Raw genomic sequence first — 27,267 nt, 5'->3', positions numbered from 1 at the left:
TTATCAGATCACCTAATCAGAATGGTCACAGCTTGCACGTCCAAATTTTAAGGCAATAAAAGCTAATCACAAATCAACTAACCTGTGTACCAGTTTTCATTCGTGTAATTGGTGCACGAATTCTAACAGCTGTCAGCTGTACTACTTCAATTTCCACTTTGTCCTAAAAAGGAGGAAGGGAAGACATTGTGAGCATTTGTCAAATGTGAACTAGATTTCACTTCAGGATCTATCTGCTATCTTGCCATTATCTAATCACTACTGCCACGTGATTTGCATGTGACATTACAGAAAATACAGATGCATGTAATTCAGTAGGACTCTCAAAAACTACAAAAGCATTAACTTTGTAATTTGACAGGCATTTAAAAATGCTACCTAAATTAAAAATAAAAAAAAAAAGCTCTGCTCAAAATTACTGATGACATGAATAATGGAGCTGAGAGGTGACTGACAGCAAGGGACTAGATCATAGGGGTCCCTAGGAGAAGAGGGATGAATAATCCCAGAAGGTAAAGGAAGACATTGAGAATATTAGAAGGAAATGAGAATGGTAAGCAGCAAACAGGACAATCAAGAATAAAAGGATGATGTGCGTGATACTCTGATGTCTCCTCTTCACATATCCTGACATTCCTGATAGATTTTATTCCTACCGTATACTGGGGAGGAAAGGTGAGACCTGGACCTCATTGGGCAGGAGATTTAGGTTTCAAGTTCATTCTGCTTCCTGCCACAGCATCAGGGCTGACTGCTGCCCCTGCATTACAAAGCGCAGATATATATATATTTTTTTCTTTAAATGACTTTGTCTCCTCTTGCCCTGTGGTGACATCTTTCAAGCAGCAGAGCTTTGTGGTATGCAGCAGCTGTCCTGCCTTGACCTCAAATGAAGAGCCATAAGACTTGGCCCAAGTTCTGTCGTTCTGAGTCTCATGCAAGTCCTAGGGACTTGTGCTCCCTTACAGGCCTGCTCAACAGCTCCCTCACACTCAGCTAGTAGGAAATTATACAGACACAGATTCTGATGGAATTCTGGGGTTCATTGCCTGAACTTCATAGATGGGATTCAGACCACAGCACAGGATGGTAGCTTTCTATACAGCCTGCCTATAGCTTAAGAGACAAAGGGCTTCTTAGGCAACAGTTACCTTCTGACTTCTAGTGACATAAGATGCTGCTACACTGTAAGGTGATGCAGGCAAGGACAACCTTCTGCTGTTTTAGATAGGCTTCTTTAGATGGGCTTTTCTAGATTTACTAATCAATTGTAAAGATATCAAACAGACTGTTCATAAAGTCTCCCTGGGTTATCAGTAGAACTTTGTTTTAAGGTACAGCAAGATTTAGCCATCTGTTGAAAGTATCACCTCTGTCAGCAAATGCGTAAGTTCACAGGCCAGGGAGTAAGAAACACTGATTTTTCACCTCCTTAAGGAAACCAGGAGAGTGCACAAGATAACACGACTAATGCAAAAAAGACTATTTGCCCCTTTTGAGCCAAACCCATGAGTTAGAGAGCCTCTTTCAGCCCCAAACAGTATCATAAAACATTACCTGAGACACCACGACAAGCTTCCCTGTCTCTGCATCAACAGCTTGCACCACTCCTGTTACTGTTCCATTCCCAATTGCCACTCCTCTGACAAGTCCAGTGCTGTTTACTGATGCAATCTTCTCATCGCTGATGGAGAAAATGATGTTGGATTGAGGTTGAGGGCCTCCTTCTGAAGTGATCTATAATTAATAGCACACAGAACAACTATAATTAACCCATCAGATATTTGTTCTGGTTAATGTTACAGGGTACACCCCTTCCCTGCTCAGCACCACAATGTCTTCAGTAAGAAAAGGCTGTCTGAACCTTCCCAGGGCATCTCAGAGCATATTTCTCCTGCACACTGCATGATGATGGACTGGGAAATACGTGAGCTAAGCACAAAAGTGGACTGTGTGCTGTGTAGAATGTGAGAGGCTGATGCTACATCTAGCCCAGAAAGTTTCAGAAAAATTTACCTCACTTTCTCTTCACCACACACGGTACAGCTCTGCTCTGTGTTTCAGTTTGTTGAACTTGCCCACTATGCTTAATTTCATGAAGGTGACAGATTTATTAATGCTGTGCTGGTATTTAACACTGGAAAAGCTGACACTCCCTTGACACAAATAAATACAAAACCTTTGATCCGGCAATACAATAAAACAGAAGGTGGCTCAAGAATGAAACTATTCTTGTTAGGAAGAGCATTCACTGTGAATGCAGCTAAATTGCCAAGTTGAATATCTACTCCTGAAAAGTAAGTTATATACATTTATTTTAAAATAGAAATTGCAAAAGAAAGAAAATATGTAAGAAGATGACTTACCTGAATCATGGCTCCAATAATTAGGGTCACTTTCCTTGGCAGCAGTCTGAATGGGGGAAAGACCTAAAAATAGAAATATGAATACTTGTGTTCACGCTATTTCAATCAGATAACTTACGTCACAAAACAGAACACACAAGTGTAAAACTGGGTCTTCACTTGCTTAATTACAGTAAATTGAGCATGCAGAAGCTTAACTCATCACTTGCAATTAAAAAACAGAAATCTGGTTTTTAATCTGAAACAGACTAGCATTTGGGTAACTTCTGGACAGAAAATGTAAACAGATCATTCTGGCAAATGAATTACTATACTATAAATTAACTATCATATACTGTTCCTGTGCTATCATAACATAGATTTTGTTTACACATATATTTTATCTAAAACAATTTACTTCAATCTGTTGTGGAGCAGAGTTGATTCTTTGTCCTCTTTTGTCAGCAACAGTTGCCATAAGACTAGTCTGACCAATGGCCATCCCATGCACTACAAAAGCAGCGGTATGGTCATCAAGAGCTTCACTGAGTGGGCTGTAGCAAAGAAACACATTCAAATAGAAAAGTTCATTGAATAAATGACATGAATAACAAATGCAAAGGACTTATTTAGTGCATAGCAGTTTTATCATAAGGATGACTAAGTGACTGTCTTAAGCAAAATTAAGGTAACCATCACATTTCTACAGGTAACATCATGAAATGGCTCTTTGTAGCCTGTGTTTTATCTTAAAATTAAATACCTGAAATGATAAAGAAAGCACGGTGTTAGTTGGTACAGACCAAAACTCTGCCAGGGAGCGCACTAGCAATTTGACCAGTACGGACAACAGTGGCACAAGCCTTGATTACATACCTTGACACTATTTAATGAAGTGGGATAGACACAGCTAAGCAGTACTGCATGGTGTATGCAAATACGCACACACACTTCCCCATACAAAGCTGAATGATTTCTACTGATTATCTCAACACTAAAAATCATCAGTCCAAAAAACTTTTTTTCTGTGATTTTAATCATTGTGTTTAGAGCTTGGAAAATAAGGAGCTTCGAGGCAATAAGATGATTTAGCCTACCTCTTTCTAAAAGGTTAAGTAACAGACAGAATGAGTTTGATAACATCAGATATTTCACATAGTTCTTCACCTGACATTAAATTGCCAAGTCACTGCTTCCAAGATGCATAAGGCTCCATGAAATATTATAGCGTATTGAATACAGTCTCATTCAGTCAACAAGATTTAGATGGTTAGCTTAGGCAATTTTCCTGACAAGTAACTATTTTAAAAGACATCTAAAAGGTAATTAAAGCTTTATAAAAATAAATAAAAACTCAGTCATTTTATACTACCATGCCTCCAAGCCAATATCCTGACTCATTTTTTGCTCATTCTGCCCATAAACATATTCACAGATTAATAAAAAAAAATCCATTAACTTACACAAGTGAAACAATCTGAGATGCTGCTCTTAGTTTTAGATCCATGACAGCAAAGTATTTAGCCAGAAAAGGTTTCTTAGAGTCATCCAGAACTCTGACGTAAGCTTTAACTGTTTTTCCAATCTCCACCTGAAACACAGTCACATCCAGTCATTTTTCATTTAAACTATTCTTATTTATTAGCATAAATGTTTTCATTTTATTTTGTATTACACTTTTAGTAGGGTATTAGAGATAAAGCCCTAAGGTTAGATTAGCACTGATTTTAAAGGATAATCCCTGCCAGCTATGGTTAGCATCAAATTAAACAAATTAATTCAGGTCTTTCAGCTGGCAAGGGCATAGTTAAAACATCCAGAAATATCAACACTTATTTTGTATAAGACGCACCCAAGCTGGCAAGTAAAATGAGCTGGACTTTTTCTTTTTTTGTTCATTTTTAAAACATGACATACGGAAAATGACCTTGGGGCAAAACCTACTCCTAAAAGAATTGCTCTCATGGACTTTAAACAACAGGAAATGTAAATTGGTGTGTTCACATAAATTATGAATTAACATTGCTGTGTAAATGCAAAAGTTGAGATTGCTGCCACACAGAATATGAAGTAAGAGACACCTGATACTCTGAAAGACTTATAACCTAAAAGGATAAATTTGGGAAAGAGAAACAGGAACACAGGGAAATCAAACTATTTCTCTAAGGTCAGAGCTGCAGCAGAGGGCCCTAACCACTACATCGTATCATCTTGTACATGTCTCGTCATTATGTTCACGATGAGCACCAGGAATGAGGGCAATCTGGGTCAGCTAATAACGCTGGTTTCAAAGCCACTAACCTTGTCAACAACTCGGACATACAGTTCCTGTATATCAGATACATAAATTTCAGCTTTAGCTGGTGCAGGGAAAGCCAAACACAAGTCATGAATCATTACAGTCACTGATCCTGGAAGCAGAGGATGCACCTGCAATGCCAAAAGAAAATTCTATTATAGCACTTCTTATTTTCACTTGTCTGTTATTCGTCGGATAAAATTTGTATCACTTGCAGGGCAGACGTAGTTGGATCCAGAAGTCTCCAAGCCATAGACACAGATAATTGTTCCACCGAAGTAAAAGTAAAGCTGTAAAATGTATGTAAAAGGTACCATACTATTGAGCTAGTGCAAATGGCCTCTGGGCAGCAATTGAATTAACGTACCTTAATCTAGAAACAGTCTGGCATCCTGTTATTCTCCTTCTGCCATCAGAAGGACAAAAAACCCACAACAAAACATTGAGAGCAATAAAACTTTTCTTAATGGAGTGAAAAACAAAACAATAAGGGGAAAAAACAAAAATCAACAGAGACTCGGCTTATAAAGCATTGGTATTGCTTCCCACAAGATTCATACTTTACAGTTATTGCTTTCAATCTGAACGAATAGCCAAAAATCTGGTGGCAGGTCTTTCCAAGTAAGAACACGATTGCCAAATCAGGTATTTCTTTGATACAAGTATTATTATTTTATTAATTTTTTTATACAAAGAACATACACATTACACTTCTCAGAATACAGTGAGAATCAAATAATGAAGAAAAAAAGAGACCGCTGCTCACAAATACAAGCCCTCAGAACTAGGCACCAATCCCAAAGTTGTCCCCACACACTTTCTCAAGGCCGTGCATTCATACCTTGCTCACATTATCTCTGCAGTTCTCCTGCAATTTGCCTGACCTTGTCACACATCTCAGGGATGATCCCAACTATTCTCTTCACCTTCACAGGGGCCTTCACTTTGGCCAGAGACAGCACAGACATTTGGTGTCCTATTCTGTTCACTCATCTGGCTTATGAACTCTTTGAAACAAGGGGTGATGGACAGCCAGGCCCCCAGTTCAAAGGAATTTAATATAATTCATAGCATTACTTGGCAGCACTACAGGAGTTAGCAGTAAGAGCAGTGGAAAGAACTGACATTTTGTTCTTTGAGGCACCACTCTTACTTTTGCCTCCAAATAGAAAGGAATATAAAGTTTTAATAAATGTCAGCTTTCAGAACAGCAGCAGTTCCCAAAGTGGGTGGGCAATATGGCACTGGGGGCACTTATTAACACACAGCCATGGAAAGGAGAGAAGGGGATGGGGCCAGGAGGAGGTAGCCAGCACAGCCACGGGAAGAAAGATGTAATGGAGCTCTGTTTGGGCTGGGAGACCAGAGAAAAGAAGCTACCAGAACAGAGGGCCAAAAGGGAAAGCACGGCTACTACAACCTACAAAAATTGTTCCTGTCTCAGCTACCTCTTCTGTTCTCATCTCCTATTAGGTGTCCAGTAGCTCCCTAGTGTACAGTGTATTTCACTGTTTACCGCTATTCATTCTTCTCCCATGCTACCACTCACATCCAGAAAAGCTGCCATGTCAAAAAGAGGGCAAGAAGTATAGAATTTATCCTTGGCAGTCCCAGTAAGAAGTCTGAGAATCTCTGCTCTAGATAACTTGAATTGAGTTTCTCAGAACAGTTTACTATCAAACCATCCGGTATCAACTTGGCTCCACTGATACCTGCCACAGTATCATCCTGGCACAGACTGGAATTTGCTGATTCTCTACACAGACCATTCTGCTGGCTTCCATAGAAAGAAAAATCCATAGGCAATAGTGGGATTTAACTCAAGCATAGCGCACAGGACTAGCAACTTTTAAAATGGGGGGGGGGGGGGGTGTTTTGTTCTTTAAAAGGTTTTAAAATGTGTTAAAAAGTGGAGTTTTCTCTCCTTTAATCTGACAGGCAGTTAAAATAAATCTCTTTTTATACTTGACAGAGCCTACCTTGCTGGCACTGTTCCACTACTTGAGTTCACTGCTCTATTCTGAAATTATTTTGTATACGTCAGTTAAAGCATTGCTAAACCCATGAGGGAGATCTGACTGAAAGACTATTAAGAGTTGAAACAGTGTACAATGTACAAAAATAAGCTCATCTTCTATTTTTTTCCCCACCTCTGTGCCTAGCTGACTGTGCTGATTTTGGCTGGGATAGAGTTAATTTTCTTTACAGTAGCTGGTATGGGGCTATGTTTTGGATTTGTGCAGAAAACAGTGTTGATAATACAGGGATGTTTCAGTTGTTGCTAAGTAGTGCTTATACTAAATAAAGGACGACTCAGCTTCCCATGCTCTGCCAGGTGCAGAAGAAGTTGGGAGGGGACACAGCTGGGACAGCTGACCCCAACTGCCCAAAGGGACAACCCACACCATATGGCGTCATGCTCAGCATATAGAGCTGGGGAAGAAGGAGGAAGGGGGGACGTTTGGAGTGATGGCGTTTGTCTTCCCAAGTAACCATTACGCGTGAGGGAGCCCTGCTTTCCTGGAGATGGCTGAACACCTGCCTGCCCATGGAAAGTAGTGAATGAATTCTTGTTTTGCTTTGCTTGTGTGTGCGGCTTTTGCTTTCCCTATTAAACTGTCTTTATCTCAACACACAAGTTTTCTCACTTTTATTCTTCTGATTCTCTCCTCCATCCTACCGGGGGGGAGTGAGCGAGCGGCTGTGTGGGGCTGAGTTGCCAGCTGGGGTTAAACCACGACACTGACTGGGTTGGAAAAATATTCCCACCTTACACTTTCAACAGTTAGAGACAATCCAAATATTTCACCAGTGCTTTCCATATTCTCAACAATGAAAAAAAAAAAAAAAGATCCACCTTTATCATCATTATTTCACAACTTTATCAACATTATTTATTATAAGATAAATCTGTAAATCATAAATTTGTAAAGACTACTCTTTAAAACAACTTGTGTCACTTCCAATTCTTGTCTAATGAAAGCTACAATGCAAATATATAGTTTATTGTTGTTCACTGTAGAATGCATCTCATATCCTGAGCCTGGATGAAGTCAAGCATAACTGTAGCTTACTAGTGGCATCTTCTAGTGGAAGAGTGCATTAAAAACTTAATAGGGAGATAAGAAATAAACTATTTAATAGATATTTATTCACAAAATCAGGATGAAAAACTGTGATAGCAAATATCCTGAAACAGCATTGGAAGAAGAATTTGAAGGTTTCAGAAGTACTGGCCTACCACAAATATTCCAATATTATTCTAGAAACTAATTAATCTTTTGTATAATACTTCTGAATAATTCTGTCACATTATTTTTCATTTTGTGTTTATGAAATCAGGAACATTTTACTGCAGTATTGTAATGGGTAAAGAACAACTTGGTACTGGCTTTTATCTCGTACTGATTATACGTATGCATCACAACTGTAGTGAAACAGTTTCCTAGACCTAAAACTATTCCTGAAATTGCTAGTGCAAAGATCCCCTGCCTGAAGCCTGACTGTGACAGGCAGACATAGCCAAGATTCACTTATTGTCTCTCTATCCTGGTGTACTAGAAAACAACCAATAGCGATGAAACTGCAGAATGATATTCAGATTGCCAAAAAGACATAAAATAACAAAATACTTTACTCACCAAAGCAATACCTTGAGTTTCCTCATGAGCCACTCTTACAACATTTGCAACACTGGTATTAATGAAAAAATACCCAGAACCTTCTTTGATGAAAAGTTCTGCCTGCAAAACAAGAAAAGCATCCAAAATTAGCCTGTATCTTCCTAGTACATTGCTAAAACTGGTATCCTTACACATATCATATAATTGTTTATGTTTTCCTCCCTGCAGTTAGAAAGTAGTAGAATAATTCTTTACCTGTATGTCAGGGTGATTGTAAATGGAGACATCAGTAGGGTTCACTTTTACATCTTCCACTAGTATCAGTTCAATAGTGGCAGACACTGGTAGAAGAGGTTCATACTGCAAGAAACAATTCTAGCTGTTACAGCAAACACTAGCAGTCAGAAAGGAGTGCAAGTCTCTTGTATATGCAGGGAAGGATGCTTAAAGCAGATGAACAAAGAGTCAGAGCTGGAGAAGTTTAGGTTAATAGAATGTCCACAAGATCGAGTAATTGGCTCAGCTGCTAGCTCTCTTCTACAGGTAAGGTCATATACAGGACATGCTGTTGTATCCTGCATCTCTGACCAAGACAAAGAACAAAGGCCTACGCATTAAAGATGTAGCAGGATCAGTTAACCAAGTCTGACATACACAGATAGGATATTAACTCAGGGACATGTTATAAGTTCATGCAAAATGATAAAGCATAGAGACAGAATGTTTTCTTCTACTTCAAGATCATCTTGTTAGGATTCTTCCTAGCAGGCCACCAAAAGAAATTCGTCCTTAAATGTAAGTACATAAACACTGGACCAGATGCAAGTTTAATCATTCACTCATAATAACATTAGCTTAGATAGGGGAAAATGTTTGGTTGGTAGTTTTTGGTTTTGTTTTTTTTTTTTTTTTTTTTAGAGGAAGTTAGTATTATGTACCCATTTCACCTAATTAGTAGAATTATTTCCTTGATGTAGAAAGGATTTCATCTTTCCCTAATGACATAATAGGATGCTCTGCTTAAACATGGAACAACAACCAAGACATCTCAATATACCATCTATTAAAATTTTATTTGAGTTTTTGTCTGTAAGAAAGAGGTAGAAGTATGGACAGGTTTGAAAGCAGAATCTAGCAGTCCATTTCTACTAAATTTGAAAAAAAGCAGACAAATTACCTAATTTAAAGAAATAACACATGAGCCTATGTAACTGTAGCAGAAGTGGTATCTACAACTACTCTTCAACTATCAAAAAGATTCCTCCCAAACTTAAACACAGAGAAGAACTTAGGAGAACTCCAGTGCCATTTTACATATATGTATCCCACACTGAAATACAATAAACTTCTCTGAACTCAAGGCAAAGTTTAGAGAATTCACTTTTCTAGTTATCTTTAAGTGCAAGAAAGAATATTGAATATTGGTTTAATAAAGCAGAGCACCAATTACAAAATGATCGCAGAACACCAAGTGTTCTTATTACAACTCAATTTGCTTAAGAGAAAAAAACCATACAGAACCAAGTATCTTAGGTAGCAAAGTAACTCTGTCTCTAATCTAGTAATTTTGACTAAGTTACAGTCAAATTCTTCAGTGGAAATGCATCTACACCATGCTTCCCAACAAGAGCAGACTGGAAACCTCACTGAAAAACACAAGACCCAACCGGCAATACAGATCATCTTCCAAAGAAATTTACTATCCAGATGCCAAACCTTGGACATACTGACAGAAATCTGGGCCATAGGATATTTCACATTACTAGTGCCCATCTGTCACCTGCTTTGAATGAAAAACACTGCAACCACTGCAACCTCTCTGCTCCATATTTTACTCTTTGTCTCAACTCTATATTCATAGTATATGATTCAGAACTGCATATAGTCAAAACCCACTTAAATCTTGCTTAACAAAACTAAACAGAATTTCAATTTAGCGAAGCAGGATATTTTAAGAGTTAGTTACTATGCATGTCAGGTTGTTCCACAGGCTGAAACCTGCCTTTATATTCAGTTAAAAAAAAAAAAAAAAAAAAAAAAAAAGGTGACACAAACAGAAAATTGCCATCTGTTTACATCTGCTTTCTTTGTTCATTATCACTACTTTTTGCTGTTGTTCTTCCCTATGTTGAGTATCTACAAACTAAAGTATTTCAGGGAGTGGCTAATGACTTGTAAAATTAGAGCCTAGGCTTATGGCTGGCACTGTACAAATAAGTAGACTCTCCCTTCCGTAAGGCCAATGTGAGACCAAAGGGGGGGGGGCGGGGAGTAAGCCCAGATTTTACATATGGTCCATATGAGGATACGAGCCAGCTTTTGCTTTCCTCATGCAGAACCTTTCTACCCAGTTTTGCAGTGGAAATAATACATTTGCTTTCCCCAGCGACAGCTGTACTAAGCACATGGTTGCTTTAGTGAAGGACAAGCAGCAGAGATTCACCAATTCATTAAAAAACCCTAAATCGAAACAAAACCAACTGAAACAATTCTTTGTAATCCCCTTGCCCAGATGGTTTAAAAAAAAAAGGGGGGGGGGGGAGGGGGGTGGAATTGCATATATTTGATATGGATAGCAGCACATAGTGCAGTGGAAAGCAGGAAAAGCCATGAACATTATAAAAACATTGCAGTATGAATCTGCCCTCAGAATCAGCTATGGAGCTGCCTTATTTTTACATTACTATGCACCAAGGAAATAAATACATAGGAATACTATACATTAAGCATCATAGAAAAATGGCAACAAGAGTTCTGAGTACCGGTATTTTTACTTTAGCTGCCTTGAGATGGGATTGCTGGTATCCTGTTGCAGTTGCAGAGATGGCAGTTGTTCCAGACTCATGATGAACTAGAACAGTTTGTAAGCCTAGAATCAAACAAAAAGTAAAATAAATCTGATTATGGGGAAGAAAAAGATGAAATGTACACTGCTAATCTCTTCCATTATCACTCTAAACAGACAAGGATTTTCTCTCTCAAGACAGGTTCTAGGCATGGGATTTGGTTCTTTTTTTTTTTTTTTTTAAAAAACGCACACTTAAAATGCATGTTGAGGATAAGGTGAAATATGACTGCAGATTACAGTAACTTCTCTAATCAAGCTCAGACATTACCAAATAGATTTAACCCTTACCTTCTTCAAAGAATGAAATGCTCATTTAAACTAATTCATACCGTGCATTTTCTTTTGACCACTTCCATCTTCTTTCAGAGTCAGCTCCATTGGCATATGAGGCTCAATATTAGCTAAGGACATTTTCGTTGATTCCCAGATAACAGTAAGAGAACTGAAGTTATCAAATTTACTGCCCTGTTGGTCATATGCAGCCAAATCCAATACTGGATTACGATAATTTGAAACAGGAACCTGAAAAAGAATGAACACTTTGAACTGAACAGATGCAAGAGGATTTTTTAGTCACTAGGATAAAAAAAATGTGTGCCGAGCTCCATGAGATTTATTATAACACTCATTACATGAGTAACATTCATTAAAATGAGCCATCAATACAAAGTCATTAAGCTGTACTTCAACTGCAAGGGGGTTTTTTGTGGGGTACGAGGATGGGGGTTTCTTTAGCCAGTGAATTACCTTAAAACAAAAAAATCAAACCACACAGCTCAACTACGTCATCTTTGGAATTCAAACAAATAATGAAAAATACTGCTATTTGTCAGAAGGCATAGCTCAAAATTCTAGTGTTCACCTTGTGAAATGCATTAGCGGTAGCAGTGTACTGATGTAGTCTAACTGACACATAACGGAGCTAGAAAAATAGGTGAACTCTGATGTGACTTATACACAAAAATCACCTTCTCATCTTGATATTAAATAGAAGTTACTTAAAATGATTCATCAACTCAATACTCATTGCAATTTTGTGAAAGTAGGATGACTTTTATATCTGCCTAATATTAACACAACAAAACAGAGTTTACTCAGCAGACAACGTGATGGCACTCATTAGGATATAGAAGAAAGAGTTGTTTGTGCTTGATAATCTACAAATATGCATTGTCCATTTATTGTGACTCAGATTTGCAAAGCTGAATACATCTGATGTCACTGAACAATACTCACCGTATATGCTTACATAGGTATCTTCACGTCAGCAGTTTGTGCCTTTACTAGTAAGACGCACAAAAATGTACACTGATGTAATAATAAGTGTATGGTAAAATATGTCTCTATATACTCAATGGAATAGTTAGATTAGAATGAAGTGGTATAGGGAAAAAGTACTTTACTTAGAAACAGCTGCTGGAAACATTTATTCCCCTTCTTCCCCCCTCTCCCCCCCCCTTTTTTTTTATCTCAAGACAAGTCAGAAAGGCTTCCTCACAGTGACACTTTTGTGAGAAGCAGCAATCCAAATGCTTTTACATATACTCCTATTTTCTGGTAGGTCCCTTTATAACCCTGTTCGAATGATCACCGTAGGAAACTCCCATTCAGCCTGCTCTCTGCAGAAGTAGACAATGATACCAGTGTGGCCCACAACACTAGAGTTACTGCTACTCTTGCAGCAAGTCAGATGCTTTTTTTCATATGCGGAGGTCCAAACACTGATTTTTAAGTTATAAGAACATGTTCTTTTCCTGTCAGTTTTCTCAGACTTACCACTTGCTTGTTTTGTTGCAGCAAAGGGCAGGAGAGATCAAGCTGAGGACTTCCATAAACAGGAGTCAAAGTGAGTCGTGAAGGGACAGCACAGATGAACTTCACAACAGCAGGCTCAACCGCTGGAAAAGGGTTGGTGATTGTGGGATGGTTTCCAACTGTTAAGGCAATAACCTGTACAATTACGAAAACAGGCAAGTGAGGAAAGAGAAAAGGACTACTGAGTTCAGGCCTATTCTATTTCACAAATCTCAGTTACACTCTGATGTCAGAGTAAACAAGCAAATATATGTTTCTTGGGGATTTATAGCACCATTCAGACACAGGAAGATGTAAAAGGAGGTGCATATGTCAAGAACAGTTCTATACCATTATCAAAGTACTATTCTTGGGAACTTCTCCTAGGTATTCATGTTTATTACTATCAAACTTGATTCAAACAATGAATCTGTTGTAACTTAAAAAGCTAAGGGGCAGGCGTTTTCCTTGCAAAGTGAGAACAGAACAGCCCAAAGACAATATTTAGAGTCACTTCAGTGTGTTTAAAAAATCTTATCTTTTATTTTACATTCCTTTTTTAGCCCTCAACAAAACAAAGTGGATGTAAATACATTGAAGGCTATCCCAGCAGGCTGAGGTAGCTCTGGTTACCTGCCTTATCCACCCATGCACTGATGCTAGCCAGAGCCACGCAGATGCGATCTGTTCTGGACAACACTGAGGACAAACAGCCAATGCGTGCACAGTCATAGACAACAACCACAACAAAAAATGTTTTTCCTTTCTGAATTTGCACTTACAGAAATAGCTACACTTTGTACAGTGTCCACTGAGGAAATTAGTTAAACAATTTGGCAGCCACACCAAAGTGCTTAGGTCTTGCAGAATTACAGGAGAAAAACATTAAATCAAACCTAACTGCTTTATAGACTAGCCAGGGTGAGTAAAGCAGGATAAATCACTTCTGTATGTTGGAGAAAACAAGACCAGGTGGAAAATGACTACAGCCACTATCACAAAGACTGCACAAATATCAGAGCAGTAAATTCATATGGCTGTTGTTTGTTTGAACAAACAGAATTACACTGGAAGGTAACTTGGTCAAGAGGAGCAGATCAGACAGAAGAGTCAGTTTACTGCAGTAACCTTCTGCTATGATCCCATTTATGCAAACTGAAGCTGCACTTATTAGGATCTGTTGAACGCATTCTACAACATAAGGTTTCTGTGACTTGGCTTTATACTGCAATAAAACCATCGTAAACCACTTTATAACATAATGTTATGAAATGCTCACTAAAACCTGTACCAGCATCACAATGCATAAACAATATACTTACCCAAGTGCTTTACTGGCTTATTATGAAAACGACCTGTTATATAAAAGGTATATGGTATCATAAATCTGTCTGAAGCCTGTTCTCAGTTGCCTTAGCACAGTGTTTGACGGAGGGCAATACAAATACCTTCTGGCACTTACTTGCTCTCCCAGGCTTTTGCAAGACACTCTAACCCAATGCTGGATGTTATTTCGAGATGTAGGAGGTCCAAATAAAGACAGACCAATACTTTCTGCATCCTCAGCAGTGATGTTCCTGAAGAACTTTGACGGTTCTTGTACCCATGGTCTAGGTCCTCCTTCAAATAACATATCTTTAGAGGAACCCAAAGTCACTAAAGCAACAGACGGAGGATCAATAGTCTGTAATGAATGAATTAATTACAAATTAATGATTCTATTTACACATAGTTTGGTTGTACTTTGCAAAAGAAACTTCCTTCTTAACGGAAGAGCTATCTTTGTTACTTTGATTAGGCTATGATTTTTTCCACACAGTGGTTTGTAAGCATGGTTATTTAAGAACAGAGTTGTATCAAAATAATTAGCATCACCTACAAGAATTCTGTCCAGTTGGATTATATTCAATGGAACCCACGGATCCAAAGAAAAGTTTTAACTACATTCTAATCACATCTCTTTCATGAAGAATTACAGCAAGAGAAAGACCCTTCTGAGTCTCTCTGAATGTAGTCTTCTGAGCACATTCAGCGAGGTAGTATTCTACTATATTTTTTAAATAGACTGTACTTTAAATGAATGAAATAATGTCAGATTTTACTTTCACTTGACAGTGCTCTCTCATGTAATTATTCTCCTACACAAGTTTTAATTCAAACCTCTACAACAAATTCTACATTGATGAGGATCACTGGGACAGCCTGTGCTGTTTATCATCACAGAAATTAACCTGACATTTTAATACACAATAATCATTTTTAGCTTATGTTCCACATCATCATATTACTTGGGTATTTAGTAAGAAAGAAATAGCAGCTAACATAAAGGATGGTTCAATTCTTTCCATAGGTGCATTTTGGTAGGAAGAGAGAGAAGGCAAGGGCTGGCATAAATGTTCCTCTTTCCTCCCATTTACTCCCTGGTTATATTTGTAATACAAAGGTAAAAACCCATTGGAAAACTATGGGATTTAGTCTCAAGTGGCTGCTGTCTGCCTGCCCTTTGACTCCTCCTTATCTTGCTCCCACTTTTTATGTTGTAATTATTTTTTTTAAATAGATGTCTGACAGAAAAATGCTGCCTTCCATTTCTGGGCATCATAAATATTTCATTCTACAGAAAGGAGGGAAAAGAATGTGGAAATCACTGTTCTACACTTCAAAGAAAAAGAAGTTCTTCACTGAGATATCTAAGCACAGATTTTTTTTTTTTTTTTTTAAAGTGCACTTAATCTACCCTCCTTATCACCATGTATTGGCTCTGTTAAGTACCCTAGAATCTTTATATATGAAAAGCAGTGTTACAACACCTCAAGGGGCTTTGCTAATAAATGTGAATGATACCATCCATATGAAAAATTCCTAATTAAAGAGACTATGCCTCTCTCTCACATTGCTGCCAATAATAGAAAGTTTACATACTCTGCTTAGGATGTCTCAGCATCTTCAAATAATTATACTCAGCTGTTTAAGATATTTGACAGAAAAGCAGATTTAAAAAGTAAAATCATCATTACAGTCATAAATGTGTATGATTTGCACAAACTTTTGTTCCAAATTTCAGGGGGAAAAAAAGCTATGGTCAAATTTATTAGACTTCACCTTTGCAGATTCAGTGCTAGGTCTCTGAAGATGAGGGTAACATAAGCATGCTGTTTCGTATTTCCATACATTGACCTGTACTCAGGTTTGTTCTTCCTGTTTTCTTTAGTGAACTGTCCAACAGTGAAGTATGTTTCTCCCATTTGTAGGGAAAAAGCAGGTATTTTCACTGCCATCTAGGCAAGCCAGCTTTGCCTTCTTGCAAAAATCAGTTTATGTACTATGAAAGCAGGAATCATAAGCTAGGTCTACTTCCATTTCCCATTATGGACACAGAATTGTGACTGCCCCCTTATTACCTTATTAAGCCAATTGTTAATCAGTTAAAATGGACAGTCAAGAAACAAACGATTTGAGTCTCACATAATTTTCCATCCATCTAGAGTCTGCCAAAAAGTAATTTACTAATTCAGGTGTGCTGTGCAAAATAAGATATACATTCTCATTTGGATGAGGGTTGACTCCTATTACTGTCCTGCATATTTCTTCAGATGACAGCAATTGTGACTCCTTTGCCAAAAGTCTGAAGAATGGGGAAGCATATCAAATTCACTTTCCACTTCAGAAGTTGCAACAATCTGTTAGTTTGCCATCACACTGCTCACTCCTCTATAGTTGGCTTGCAACGTCCACGTAGGCAAACTCTACTATATATACACTGTACAGAGAAAGGGTTAAAACACGATTCCCCAAAACAGTCCATAAAATTTTTCCTGTGAATCAAACACCCACCTCATTTTTTTTAAACATACCCATTACATAATATCAACTTGCTATTTGTCATTTAAAGGCATTTTAAGTGATGGATTGCTTTAGGAACAGCAAAAACAGACTTACTTTTAATGGTAGATAAGCAGCAATGGTGATGCTAGCACTGAGGTGGACATGACCATGGGTGTAACTAACAACAAGTGTTGTGTATCCTTGAGTTTCAGCTTTCACTCTGACTCCACTACAAAAATCAGCAGTTGGCTTAAGCCTTCCTGTCACATAAATTAAAAATATATGAATACATATTTGGAGAGAAACGCCCAGGCATCCTAATGCAAGTTCAACACAGCTTTTCTCAACAAAAGCATTTCCACCAGAATAAAGTAGACATGTCTTCAACCAAATGGGTAAAAATGTCCACTACTGTCTTTCATCTCAAACCCAACACTTACCAAAGTATCCATGTCTCTCAAACTTCTTTATTTTCACACTGTCCTAAACAGGACATAAGTCTTTACTCTGGTACAAACTAATATAACTTCTATCTCTTACTGAATATTTTCATCTTGCTGTTCTAAAATGAAACTGGCTCATAATTAAGCACAAATAAGTCACACTGCTTAGACAAGCTTTCCTGCACAGAATAACTTGAACTGTAGGCAATACATCATTTATCTAGCTGAAAGCAAGGTATTTTCATGAAATTTCTCTGCTTACTTAGAGGACATTCTGGGGTTTGGGAGGGGTCTATTTTTTCTTTTTTTGAAACAAACAGTACAACAGCATACTACATACTGACATTTAAAATAGCTGCCTCTCAGGCAAACAGATGGTACAATGCAGACTGGTTTTACTGGCTCAACAGCACAGGAAAGAGCTTCCATACAAGAGACACTTGGAAAAAATGAATGGTACATCTGAATAACATACTGAATTCAGTAGACACAGGAACAAGCACGCTGCTCAGCATCCACTTAGCCCAGCTACATTAATGGCAATCTTTAAAAATAACATGCATGCTCCATACTCTTAATAAACCTGACAAGAGGCATTTCTTAAAGCAATGAGCTTAACAATGACAGAGCTTTGGCAAAATTTAAGCAGCTGATTGTCTTAGTTCCTTGTGAGCAATCAATGAACAGTGTCTTTACAGAACTGAAAGTACTGCCGGATAATTCAGGCAAAGCAGTTATTAATCTTAGTGTTCTTGTAAGTCTTCCAGTGCTACCTCAAAAGACAATATACTTGCCCCTCTTATGAGAAAACCCATCAGCTTTGTTACAGAACCATGTTAAAAATACTAAATCAGTAGAGACACAGAGGGGAGACTACATGTTATCCAATAAAATAGTTGCCAAAATGCTTTCAGCGTCCACCGAAACATCAAAAATATCAAAGGGAAGTTCTGCCTAAAAAAGTAAATACATCCTCAAAATAAAACTACTCTGATCCCCACCTCTGAAGTTAAGCACCTCTGTGGGAATACTGTACACGGCAATTGAAACAGTGATTTAAGAGAGACATGTGACTTGGTAACATCTTAATCTAACTTTCAAAACAGGTAGGGGGTCAAATCACCTTGAAGTGGCCTGAACACACCACGGTTTTCTACTTCCACAACTAGATCAAAGTGTGAGCAGTCGCTCAGTGGGACTGTCTCGCCCGTTTCAACATTTGTTAGGCCATTAATTCTCAGGGGCAGCTCCAACATTTGGCCAACACGTGCTTCAACTTGACATGGTGTGAACTCCATCCCACTAGGTTCAGTCACGTACACCTGAAGGAGGAAAGAAACACAGGACAGAGATGTACAAACACAACCCCACAAAAAGGTACCAGGAAAAAAAAAAGAAAGAAAAAAGAAAAATAGACTTCAATATGCTCTCCTTATTTTAATTAGCCCTCTCGTATACTCCTCCCAGCTGCTGACTTCCCTCTGATGGCTGGAAACAATTCTTCTCAGATTCAACATTGCTTTTGGGTTTACCTGCTGCAGAAAGGTATCAGAAAGGCCCAGCAAAAGCTTGCTACTATTTTAGTGCTCTTTTCCCATAACAGTCCAAGTTCACATTAGCTTGGTGATCCTTTTACTGCTACTTCTATAATTCTCTCTTCTGCTTTGTTGATTTTAAAGTGTGGACTAAGTTGTGCGGTATCTCCCGGAGGTACTATCACCAACTGGGACAGATTTAGTACCCAACCTTGACTTTCACAGCATAAATATTTGAGCTAGACCTGACACAGTCAGCACCATAGTAGGCTCCCCAGCCTCCATCACTCACAGCAGCAGGTATGTAGAAGTTAAGGGAACTAATAACCCAAACATTTCCTCAATAGCTTTTTTTTTTTCTTTCTTTCTTTCTTGCATTTCTGTTGGCAAAACATTTTAAAGGTATCAAGGCCTCAACATCTCCCCCCAGTAATATGTCAGTAATCTAAAATAAATGAACAACTATCTACTGCCTAACCTAAAAACCTTCTCCTTCAACAAGTAATCTTTATGCGAGAGATACTTTTGAAATCAAAAGGTTTACTTCAGAAATAAGTCCAGCAGAAATAGATCTTCCATGCTATTACAGCTGTTGATGAACATAGGTATGTTGATGAACAAGCCTTAACTGTATTATTTGTTATTCTGATTTGCTACTTTTTCCATTAAAGAATCCATCACAGACTGACTGTGTATTTCGTAACAATCGCTATAATCAAAGCTTTTCATTTGTGATATCTGAACTTCCTAACCATCTGCAAATGGCTTCAGGACAGAATATTGAACCATACGGTACAGAGTTAAAACTATAATCCTTGTGGAACGTAGTTAACTATTCCTAAAATTTGCTCACGGAGGTCAGGAAATAGAACTCTTCAGAGTTACTCGACAAAGAATGCAACTCCTAACACAAGAACAAAGGCATTCAAAAATAACCTATTCAGATTGTGCAATACACTGCTCTGAAAGCTCACATGGAGAGAAGTATTTTTTCTTGTCTTCAGGCTTTGCCTTATGTTTGAGGATAAGAAGTTTTAACTGAAAAATCTTCATTCCTGTATCTCCTGCTGGTAAACTGTCACACTGCTAAAAAAGCAGCATCCTGGTTTGTCCAGAAAATAATTTCAGAGCAAGTCTGTATTGTGTCATTATTTTAAGCATTTAAGTTGTTATTTTAAGCATGAAGTTTCATATCTCTCAAATCCATTTTGTAGAATATACATCAATAATCTGAGCACAAAACCCAAGCTAATTTGCCCCTCAAAAAACCCAGCATTAGTAGATGCAGTTGTTCCAAGTAAAATTTGGTTAGAAATACCTTTCCCAAAACACAGATACTGGAAAGAAAAACAAAACAAAAAAACCCAAACCAAACCAAAAAAAAACAACGTGGAAGTCTTGACCAAACACATTTTTTAACACTTTTGTCAAAAGGGACTTTGGTGCAACAGAAGTGCAGTGCAGCAATTACAGCAGTGCTGCACATGGGAATACTTAAAAGTTATGAGGTATTTTGTATAGCTAATGTACATATATTTGATGCAATCAGCTTGTTCCCCACCAGTTGCTAAATGACAGGCATGTATCCTGGAAGGAAGGTGCACTGCCCCAGAGCTTGCAAGACGTGCTTCCTAAATCAACTTCTATGCTCCCTCAGAAACAAAGACCATCACCTTTAAAAAGCCGTAGCCAGATGGAGGTTGTTTGCCAGCCTCAATAGCATCCGCTTGGCATAAACAAACCTATTTCATTTATGACCATGCAGTTAGACAAACACAGCCTCTGGATCCCAGATTAGTCACACGTGCTCAGTACACTATCTCTTAGTTTTTCTGAGGTCACGAGCAAGTTTCCTCTTCTGTCAGGTTTCCATTCCAACGCTTAGCTCTTTGAAAAAGGCACAGAGTTAAAGCATAGATTAAAATGCCTGAATTTGTGAAGGTACTAGAGTAGTACTACTTCACAGTAGCGAATATACACCAGAGTAGTGTTTACTTTTAGTTTCGATTCTATCATGTTACAGGTCTGGCAGTTCTTAACAGCTTGACAAAGAGAGCAAGCACTGACACAGTTTTATTAAGGAAAATTATTTGTGTCTAAAGGACACAAGGAGGTATTTCCAAATCAATAACATTCTAGAGAAAAATATTTAAGAATGTAGATTTACAGTGTTAACCAGAGCAGCTTCTTCACCTATCTTTGCACACTCTTTCCTGTGGGGCCATTACGTACATCCTGTTCCGGTATTTTCATCACTCCATACCACCCATACCACCCAGTGATCACCCTGACCAAATCCTACGAATAGGATATGATTTGCACGGAGACTGCTAAATCCCTCTTGGGAGGTATATTTTTCATTCCCATTTTCTCCTAATTTTCCTAAAAGATTATTTTTTTTCTTGGCCAGCTTTGGTATCTAGATTCGTTATGTGGCTCTGTATTCATTTCAGCCTCTTCACCAGGCAGGAATTTCCTTGCACATCTTGATGGTATCTGTCATCCTTTTATACTGAGGGAAAATACCCACCGCTCTTACCCTGCAGAATGCATTTTTAATTTGGCTTAATCTGCTTAGATGGCTAGGCCAGTAGTAAATTACTGTTTCATTCTTGGACTCTGTCCTGGTTTCAGCTGAGATAAGAGTTAATTTTCTTTATAGTGGCTAGCATGGGGCTATGTTTTGGATTTGTGCTGAAAACAGTGTTGATGACACAGAGATGTTTTAGTTGTTGCTGTACTAGTCAAGGACTTTTCGGCTTCCCATGCTCTGCCAGGTGCAGAAGAAGCTGGGAGGGGACACAGCCAGGACAGTTGATCCAAACTGAGCAAAGGGCTATTCCATACCATATGACATCATGCTCAGCATATAAAACTGGGGAAGAAGAAGGAAGGGGGGAACATTCAGAGTGATGGCGTTTGTCTTCCCAAGTCACTGTTACGTGTGATGGAGCCCTGCTTTCCTGGAGATGGCTGAACACCTGCCTGCCCACGGCAAGGAGTGAAGGAATTCTTTGTTTTGCTTTGCTTGCATGCGCAGCTTTTGCTTTCCCTATTAAACTGTCTTTATCTCAACCCATGAGTTTTCTCACTTTTACTCTTCTGATGCTCTCCCCCATCCCACCGGGAGGGAGTGAGCAAGCGGCTGTGCGGTGCTTAGTTGCCGGCTGGGGTTAAACCATGACAGACTCAAAACTTTCAACAAGGAAAAAGACTTGCCAAGGAAATTAGGAAGGGGCAAAAATGGGAGTGAAGTTAATGCCGTAGAGAGAGCTTGAATCCCCAGAAGCACAAACTCTGAAACCGATCACTTAACCTGCCACAGGGTAGGCAGGGAAACCTCTTGGGAACATTTTGGAAAGGGGAATTCCTACGGCGTTCTCAGCTGCTTCACAATCTCCAAAAGCCATATTCAAGAGTGACCAGGGAAAATAAAGAGTTTTACCTTCATTTCTCCATAATGCAACGGATTTTGAACATCAATTGCCTGAATTACACTGACGCCAATATCACTTCCAGTTGTCATTACTCCTTTGACTGTCACTGTAGCAACTGCCTGGTTAGAAGAGGACCAGCTGAAATTTCCACTTCCACCATGAGCCTAGAATACAGAGAGAAAATCTTTCAAATATAAGTATATGGTTCTCACATTTCTTAGCTGTCAAGCCTTTGAATACCTTGCATGAAAACCAGGGACACACTGAGCAATGACAATGTTATTGAGGAAATACAAATAAAATAACACCTCAGAACTTTCAAATAAGCAAGGTGAAGTAAGAGATGAGACGATTACTACCCTTCATTAGTTTTAATTTCAGCTTTCTTCATGCAAATATCCTATGTGCCCACCAGTGCTGCTAACCCAAATCTCTCTCTCCCAGCTGCAGAAGTCTGATGCTCACAACTCCCAGTGATTGATAGTGCTTAGAGTCAGCAGAGCATTTCACAAATCGGCATACCAGAGCCTAGCACATGGGATTATCGTACTTCTAAAAACTCCCACTGTTTCTCTGTTGCTGACAGCCAAAGTGCTGATTTTGGGTCTCAGAGCTGCTAACCTGACACTCTGTACCTACTAGTTTCTTTCAGTGGGAATTGTTAAGGGATCTAAAGGGAAGAGAAAAGAAGGTGGGAGGCAGGGAGGGAATGAGGCAAGAGGGGAAAAAAGAAAAAGAAAAAGAAGTCACTCTCTTCTTGGCATTACTTCTTTATTTTTATGCTGAAAATCAGCACGTCTACCTGCAGCCATTCAACAAACATGCTGCTCCAGCAATTGATGAGTCATGGAATGAGCAATAGGCACACATGGAAACCGCCCGCTCTTGCCACAAGCACTGTGAGGGTCTGCGAAATGTACAGGCTATACGCCCACAATGGCTTTTCAAGGAAGGAGTCAGTAACTGCCAAACTTACAAGCTCAGGTTTATCATGCAGATGCCCATAAAAAACGCCAAATCAACAAAAAAGAAAAACCCACCCTTTTGCTAGAGCTCCCAGCTCTTGAAGGGTTGTTTCACGATTAGAAGAGCTTAAGTCAGTGGAATTATTCTACAGTAGGGTGAGAACTAGTTACTTGATATTATGGTCCACAGCAATAGAGACAAACTATTATACCCACTCTATGAGCACTTGGCAGCCAGGACAGGGTAATATCTGCTGCAGGTTCATATTTTATAAAGTGAAGGGCCAAAAAACATTTTGCCAACACAAGCAGAGTATTGTCCTCCTAAATGTGTAATACAAGTTACTGAAGAAACATATTCATTACAATGCTGTAAAATGTATAGGTTTTAAACATCATTATTGTGAGCTACCGGAAGCTATTATTTGTCTCTGTTGAGACAAATACCGTGCAGAAAGGTATACTGAGAATAATGCAAGTTTTAAAGCAAGTTATTAAAAAAAAACCAAAAAGAAACGAACTTTCACACTCCAAAATAAATTTCAAAGTTCCATCAGAGTAAAACAATGGTGAACATCAGAGCAATTCCTTGTTTATGTGTATTGTTTTAATTTCTTTAACTTCCTCAGCATTTGCTCTAACCTGTTTCATAATTAAAGTAAAAATGAACAAGATGATAAGTCTTGTCTAGAAGGACAGTGTGGAAAATAAACAAATCTAAATTATGTAGGAGCTTAGCTAATAACTTTTACTAGGGGAAATAAAATAAAAAATTAAAAAAAAAAACCCAAAAGGACAGTCATTTCCCTTTTTCCCTCCTATGAGCACGTGCACTACCTGATTACAGAAAGAGCACTGGACAAATGGATAAATAGGTAATGGTGTGTGACAGACGGAGATGCATGGGATGTGGCAAGAAACGTTTAAAGAATGTAAAAGTTCGGAATGTTTTGTAAAGATATTTTCAATTAAAACAGGGAAACGAACAGAAAACATAAAATAGAAATACCCAATTCTTAATAATTCTATGGAGTCACATCCCGTTGCCATACAAAGCAGATGCATGACTACATTTTTCTCTCTAGCAGTCAGTTTGCACTGAGGAGAGAAAGGGTAAACCAGCTTCTATTTCAGTCTCATCATTATCCACAGCCTGTTACCTGAACTTCACTCCACAAGCTGCTACCAGGGCCAGTGATGCCCTCACTAGGAGGAAAAAAGTAACCTTCATGTACTTAACTTCACAAAGATGGCACTTCACTTCTCTAATGCATGAAGGAAAGAAGGAAGGAAGGAAACATCCTTTTTTTTTCCTCTTCCCTTTTTTACTTGCAACAGTAGCCATCTTATTAGTACAAATATGAACAAAACAACCAACAAAAAAACAGACAGCTGATGAAGTAAAACTTAAAAGTCATTCCAATACCATCTGGCAGGAGTTACTTTAGTTATAAACAGAATTTGGTGAGATCCAAAAATCCCTTTCAACTTATTTTCAGAAAAAGTGTATTCACCAATTTAAAATAGCTTGACTCAAAAACTATCGAGTAGGAGGTAAACACTAATCTACAGGCAGGAACAACAGTCAAGCTGAGTGCTATTGTAAACAACCACTAGTATTGTTGAATGAGCAGATTGGAAAAATGTTCTCAATTTCAGTAAATGCAAATTTTAATGTTGGGAGAAGAAAAGTTTTTATGTTTTTAATAAAAAAAATCACAGTAAAGTAAGAATACTGATGCAGATTATTGGAGTAACACGAAGGAATGTTCTCTAGTGAGGTATTTGATGATATATGCAAGACAAGGCAAGACAAGAATAGAACTGTAAAAGAGGTGGGAAACAGAAAACCACATTCACTTTCCCTTACTGGGAAAACTCTAGCAGAAGTTACGATGAAGTACTGAAAATGCATGTTTGTACTAAGAATTTTTACCACACTCTGCTGGTGTGGTTGGGTATAGCATGAACTAAACCAAACTAATCCCACAGAAATTAAAAGTACAGATGACAGTGCTAAACTCAATGGCGTTAACTTCAGATTTACAGTAGAGAATGCAATTTTATCCCTACGAGATTGATTTGTTTACTTGAGACACCATGTGTCCCCCTGCCTCTTTTTGTATACTGTTTACCTGAAGACAGACCCAAAACTCAGTACTACTTCATGCTAAAAGGGAGAGGTAGGAACTGCGTATGAAACACTAGAGTGCAGGATCTAGGTGTCACTGTACTGGGGTGAGAGTCCAGGCTGCGGAAGCACAATGTTCTTTTCTCCCATTAGACTACACTCTGGATGCTGGAAGACAAGCCATTTGCTTCTTGAAATGTATGGAAGGATTGGCAGCACGGGAGCAAAGACACACGTAAGAAATCCAAGAAAAAAGTCCCTTTAGGAGGGCATACTGTAAATGAAACTGTGGCCTTTGCCTCCCTATAACTTTTTATTAGAAGCATGAGATGTGGGGGGAGTAAAGGATACTGATGTTGAAGGTTGATAGGGCGCTGCTCATTGATCTTGTCATGCCCTTTTTGCAGTCACCTCACACTCCGATTCATACTCCCATACTTCCACCTCTTTACAGTAAATCGCAGCCTCAAATTATTGCTATTAAGCTTTGTATCTAGGATGTTTTCTGTAATTTCAAACCACTCTGTGCGTATGTGTATGGTGCATATGTGAGGGAGAGAGGAAGTGAACGAAAGACAAGAGGTAAAAGTCGGTGGGATTTTTATTTTTGTTGGGTTTTTCTGTACTTTTTTTTAACTAACTACACATTAATTCCTGCAACTAATATCCAACAAAATTCCTCCAAATAAAGTTTTGGATATCACTGTGCCTGAAGTATCCAAGGTCAACTCTATTTAAGTGGTTACAGGCCTTACTGTGCCTGCTTGAGCAATACTTCCTGCATTTAGATACTTCTTTGGCATACCTGTATGGTGTACTGGTAGACCCCTGCTTTTGGCTGCCAAGGAAACGTCAAGATGCTGGGTGAAAGAACTATGGGAACATATATTTCAACATCTTGCTGGTTTCGCACTGGAACTGGTAACGTATGAACACCTCCATCCTACGAAAAGCAACAGCACAGTATTATAATGACAGCACAGTACTTCCTAGGAATGATGTTTAGTCCTTACATACAGACAAGTTGTTGAGAACATCTCAGAGAGAAAGGAAAGCAACTACTTAGGGTCACCTACGAACAGTGTTACTTGTGAGCAAATAGTCAGCTCATCGCAGCAAAGTGTGCTATTGTATTAAATGAGTAATATTACTATGGAGATACAGGTGCCCACATTAATTTAAAAGGCAAACAGCAATAAGAAATACACTCTTTCACTACTCCTTCCTAGTTTTTGAGACCTTATCCGGAGAATTCCACACCTGCATCTACTCTTTGCTCATTCTACTCTGCAGCAGGTGAAGACAAAACTCAGCCTAAAAGACCCATTCCTCAATCCATCCCAAAATACTGGCCTTTACAACTTCGCTGTAATCATAATGCCATAACCCTCTGGCACAACATACTGTTTCTTACTGGAGTTCTGAAAGAAAACTTTTAACAGCTCGCAGTTGATATTTCATCCAAGAATACCTCTCTGACACAGAGAACGAGCTTGGCTTATCATATACAAGGATCTACTAAATTCTACTCAAGGAATCACTAAAACGATTTCACAGCAAATGCATTGAAGTGTTGAATTTTTCCCAGTTTCAAGCAAAAGCAAATCACTTTCACACCACGTGCCCTAGTTAGCCATACATTCAGCAGCCTGCCCAACTAGCAGAAAGTTAATGAATATTAATTCGAAGAAATTTGCAGGCTGATACATTTGGCAGATTTTCATTCCAGCATTTAACATCACTTACCAAATGACAGAAACCTTTCCAAATGTAACTGAATGCAGAACAAGGCCAGGGTATGACACTGATGATCCTACCACAATAAATTGTAAAATTCACTCAGAGAATGTGAGAGGACCTTTGCACCAGCACAAGGATACAATATGTGCCCACATAAGTATCTGCCATGAAAAAAAAAATCAGTGCTGTGCACCACCAGTTTAACAGGTGTTTGCCACACTCTCGGTAGCAAAATCCCACAGTCTTTATTTAAGCAAATCCTCTGCTGACTTAATTGACAGT

The 27,267-nt window shown here is 38.5% G+C and overlaps 1 protein-coding gene across 1 annotated transcript in view; it reads right to left on the bottom strand.

Moving 5' to 3' along the window:
* The window catches only part of NUP210 (nucleoporin 210), a 69,669-nt gene that overhangs the window by 20,255 nt on the left and 22,147 nt on the right, over positions 1–27,267 (bottom strand). Inside the window, exons 11-26 of the mRNA XM_075514018.1 lie at positions 26,051–26,188; positions 22,158–22,313; positions 18,301–18,499; positions 16,849–16,994; positions 14,372–14,593; positions 12,892–13,065; positions 11,445–11,637; positions 11,030–11,136; positions 8,523–8,627; positions 8,286–8,387; positions 4,647–4,775; positions 3,809–3,936; positions 2,764–2,899; positions 2,367–2,429; positions 1,558–1,737; positions 83–163 (exon numbers count right to left, since the gene is read on the bottom strand). Of these exons, the coding sequence (XP_075370133.1) occupies positions 83–163; positions 1,558–1,737; positions 2,367–2,429; positions 2,764–2,899; positions 3,809–3,936; positions 4,647–4,775; positions 8,286–8,387; positions 8,523–8,627; positions 11,030–11,136; positions 11,445–11,637; positions 12,892–13,065; positions 14,372–14,593; positions 16,849–16,994; positions 18,301–18,499; positions 22,158–22,313; positions 26,051–26,188 (2,259 nt within the window). The remainder of the gene's footprint in view (positions 1–82; positions 164–1,557; positions 1,738–2,366; positions 2,430–2,763; positions 2,900–3,808; positions 3,937–4,646; positions 4,776–8,285; positions 8,388–8,522; positions 8,628–11,029; positions 11,137–11,444; positions 11,638–12,891; positions 13,066–14,371; positions 14,594–16,848; positions 16,995–18,300; positions 18,500–22,157; positions 22,314–26,050; positions 26,189–27,267) is intronic.

Source organism: Mycteria americana, chromosome 11, assembly GCF_035582795.1.
Source record: "Mycteria americana isolate JAX WOST 10 ecotype Jacksonville Zoo and Gardens chromosome 11, USCA_MyAme_1.0, whole genome shotgun sequence".
Lineage (NCBI taxonomy): Eukaryota > Metazoa > Chordata > Aves > Ciconiiformes > Ciconiidae > Mycteria > Mycteria americana.
Note: the sequence above shows the minus strand (reverse complement) of the source record. Positions and strands in the feature narration are given on the sequence as shown.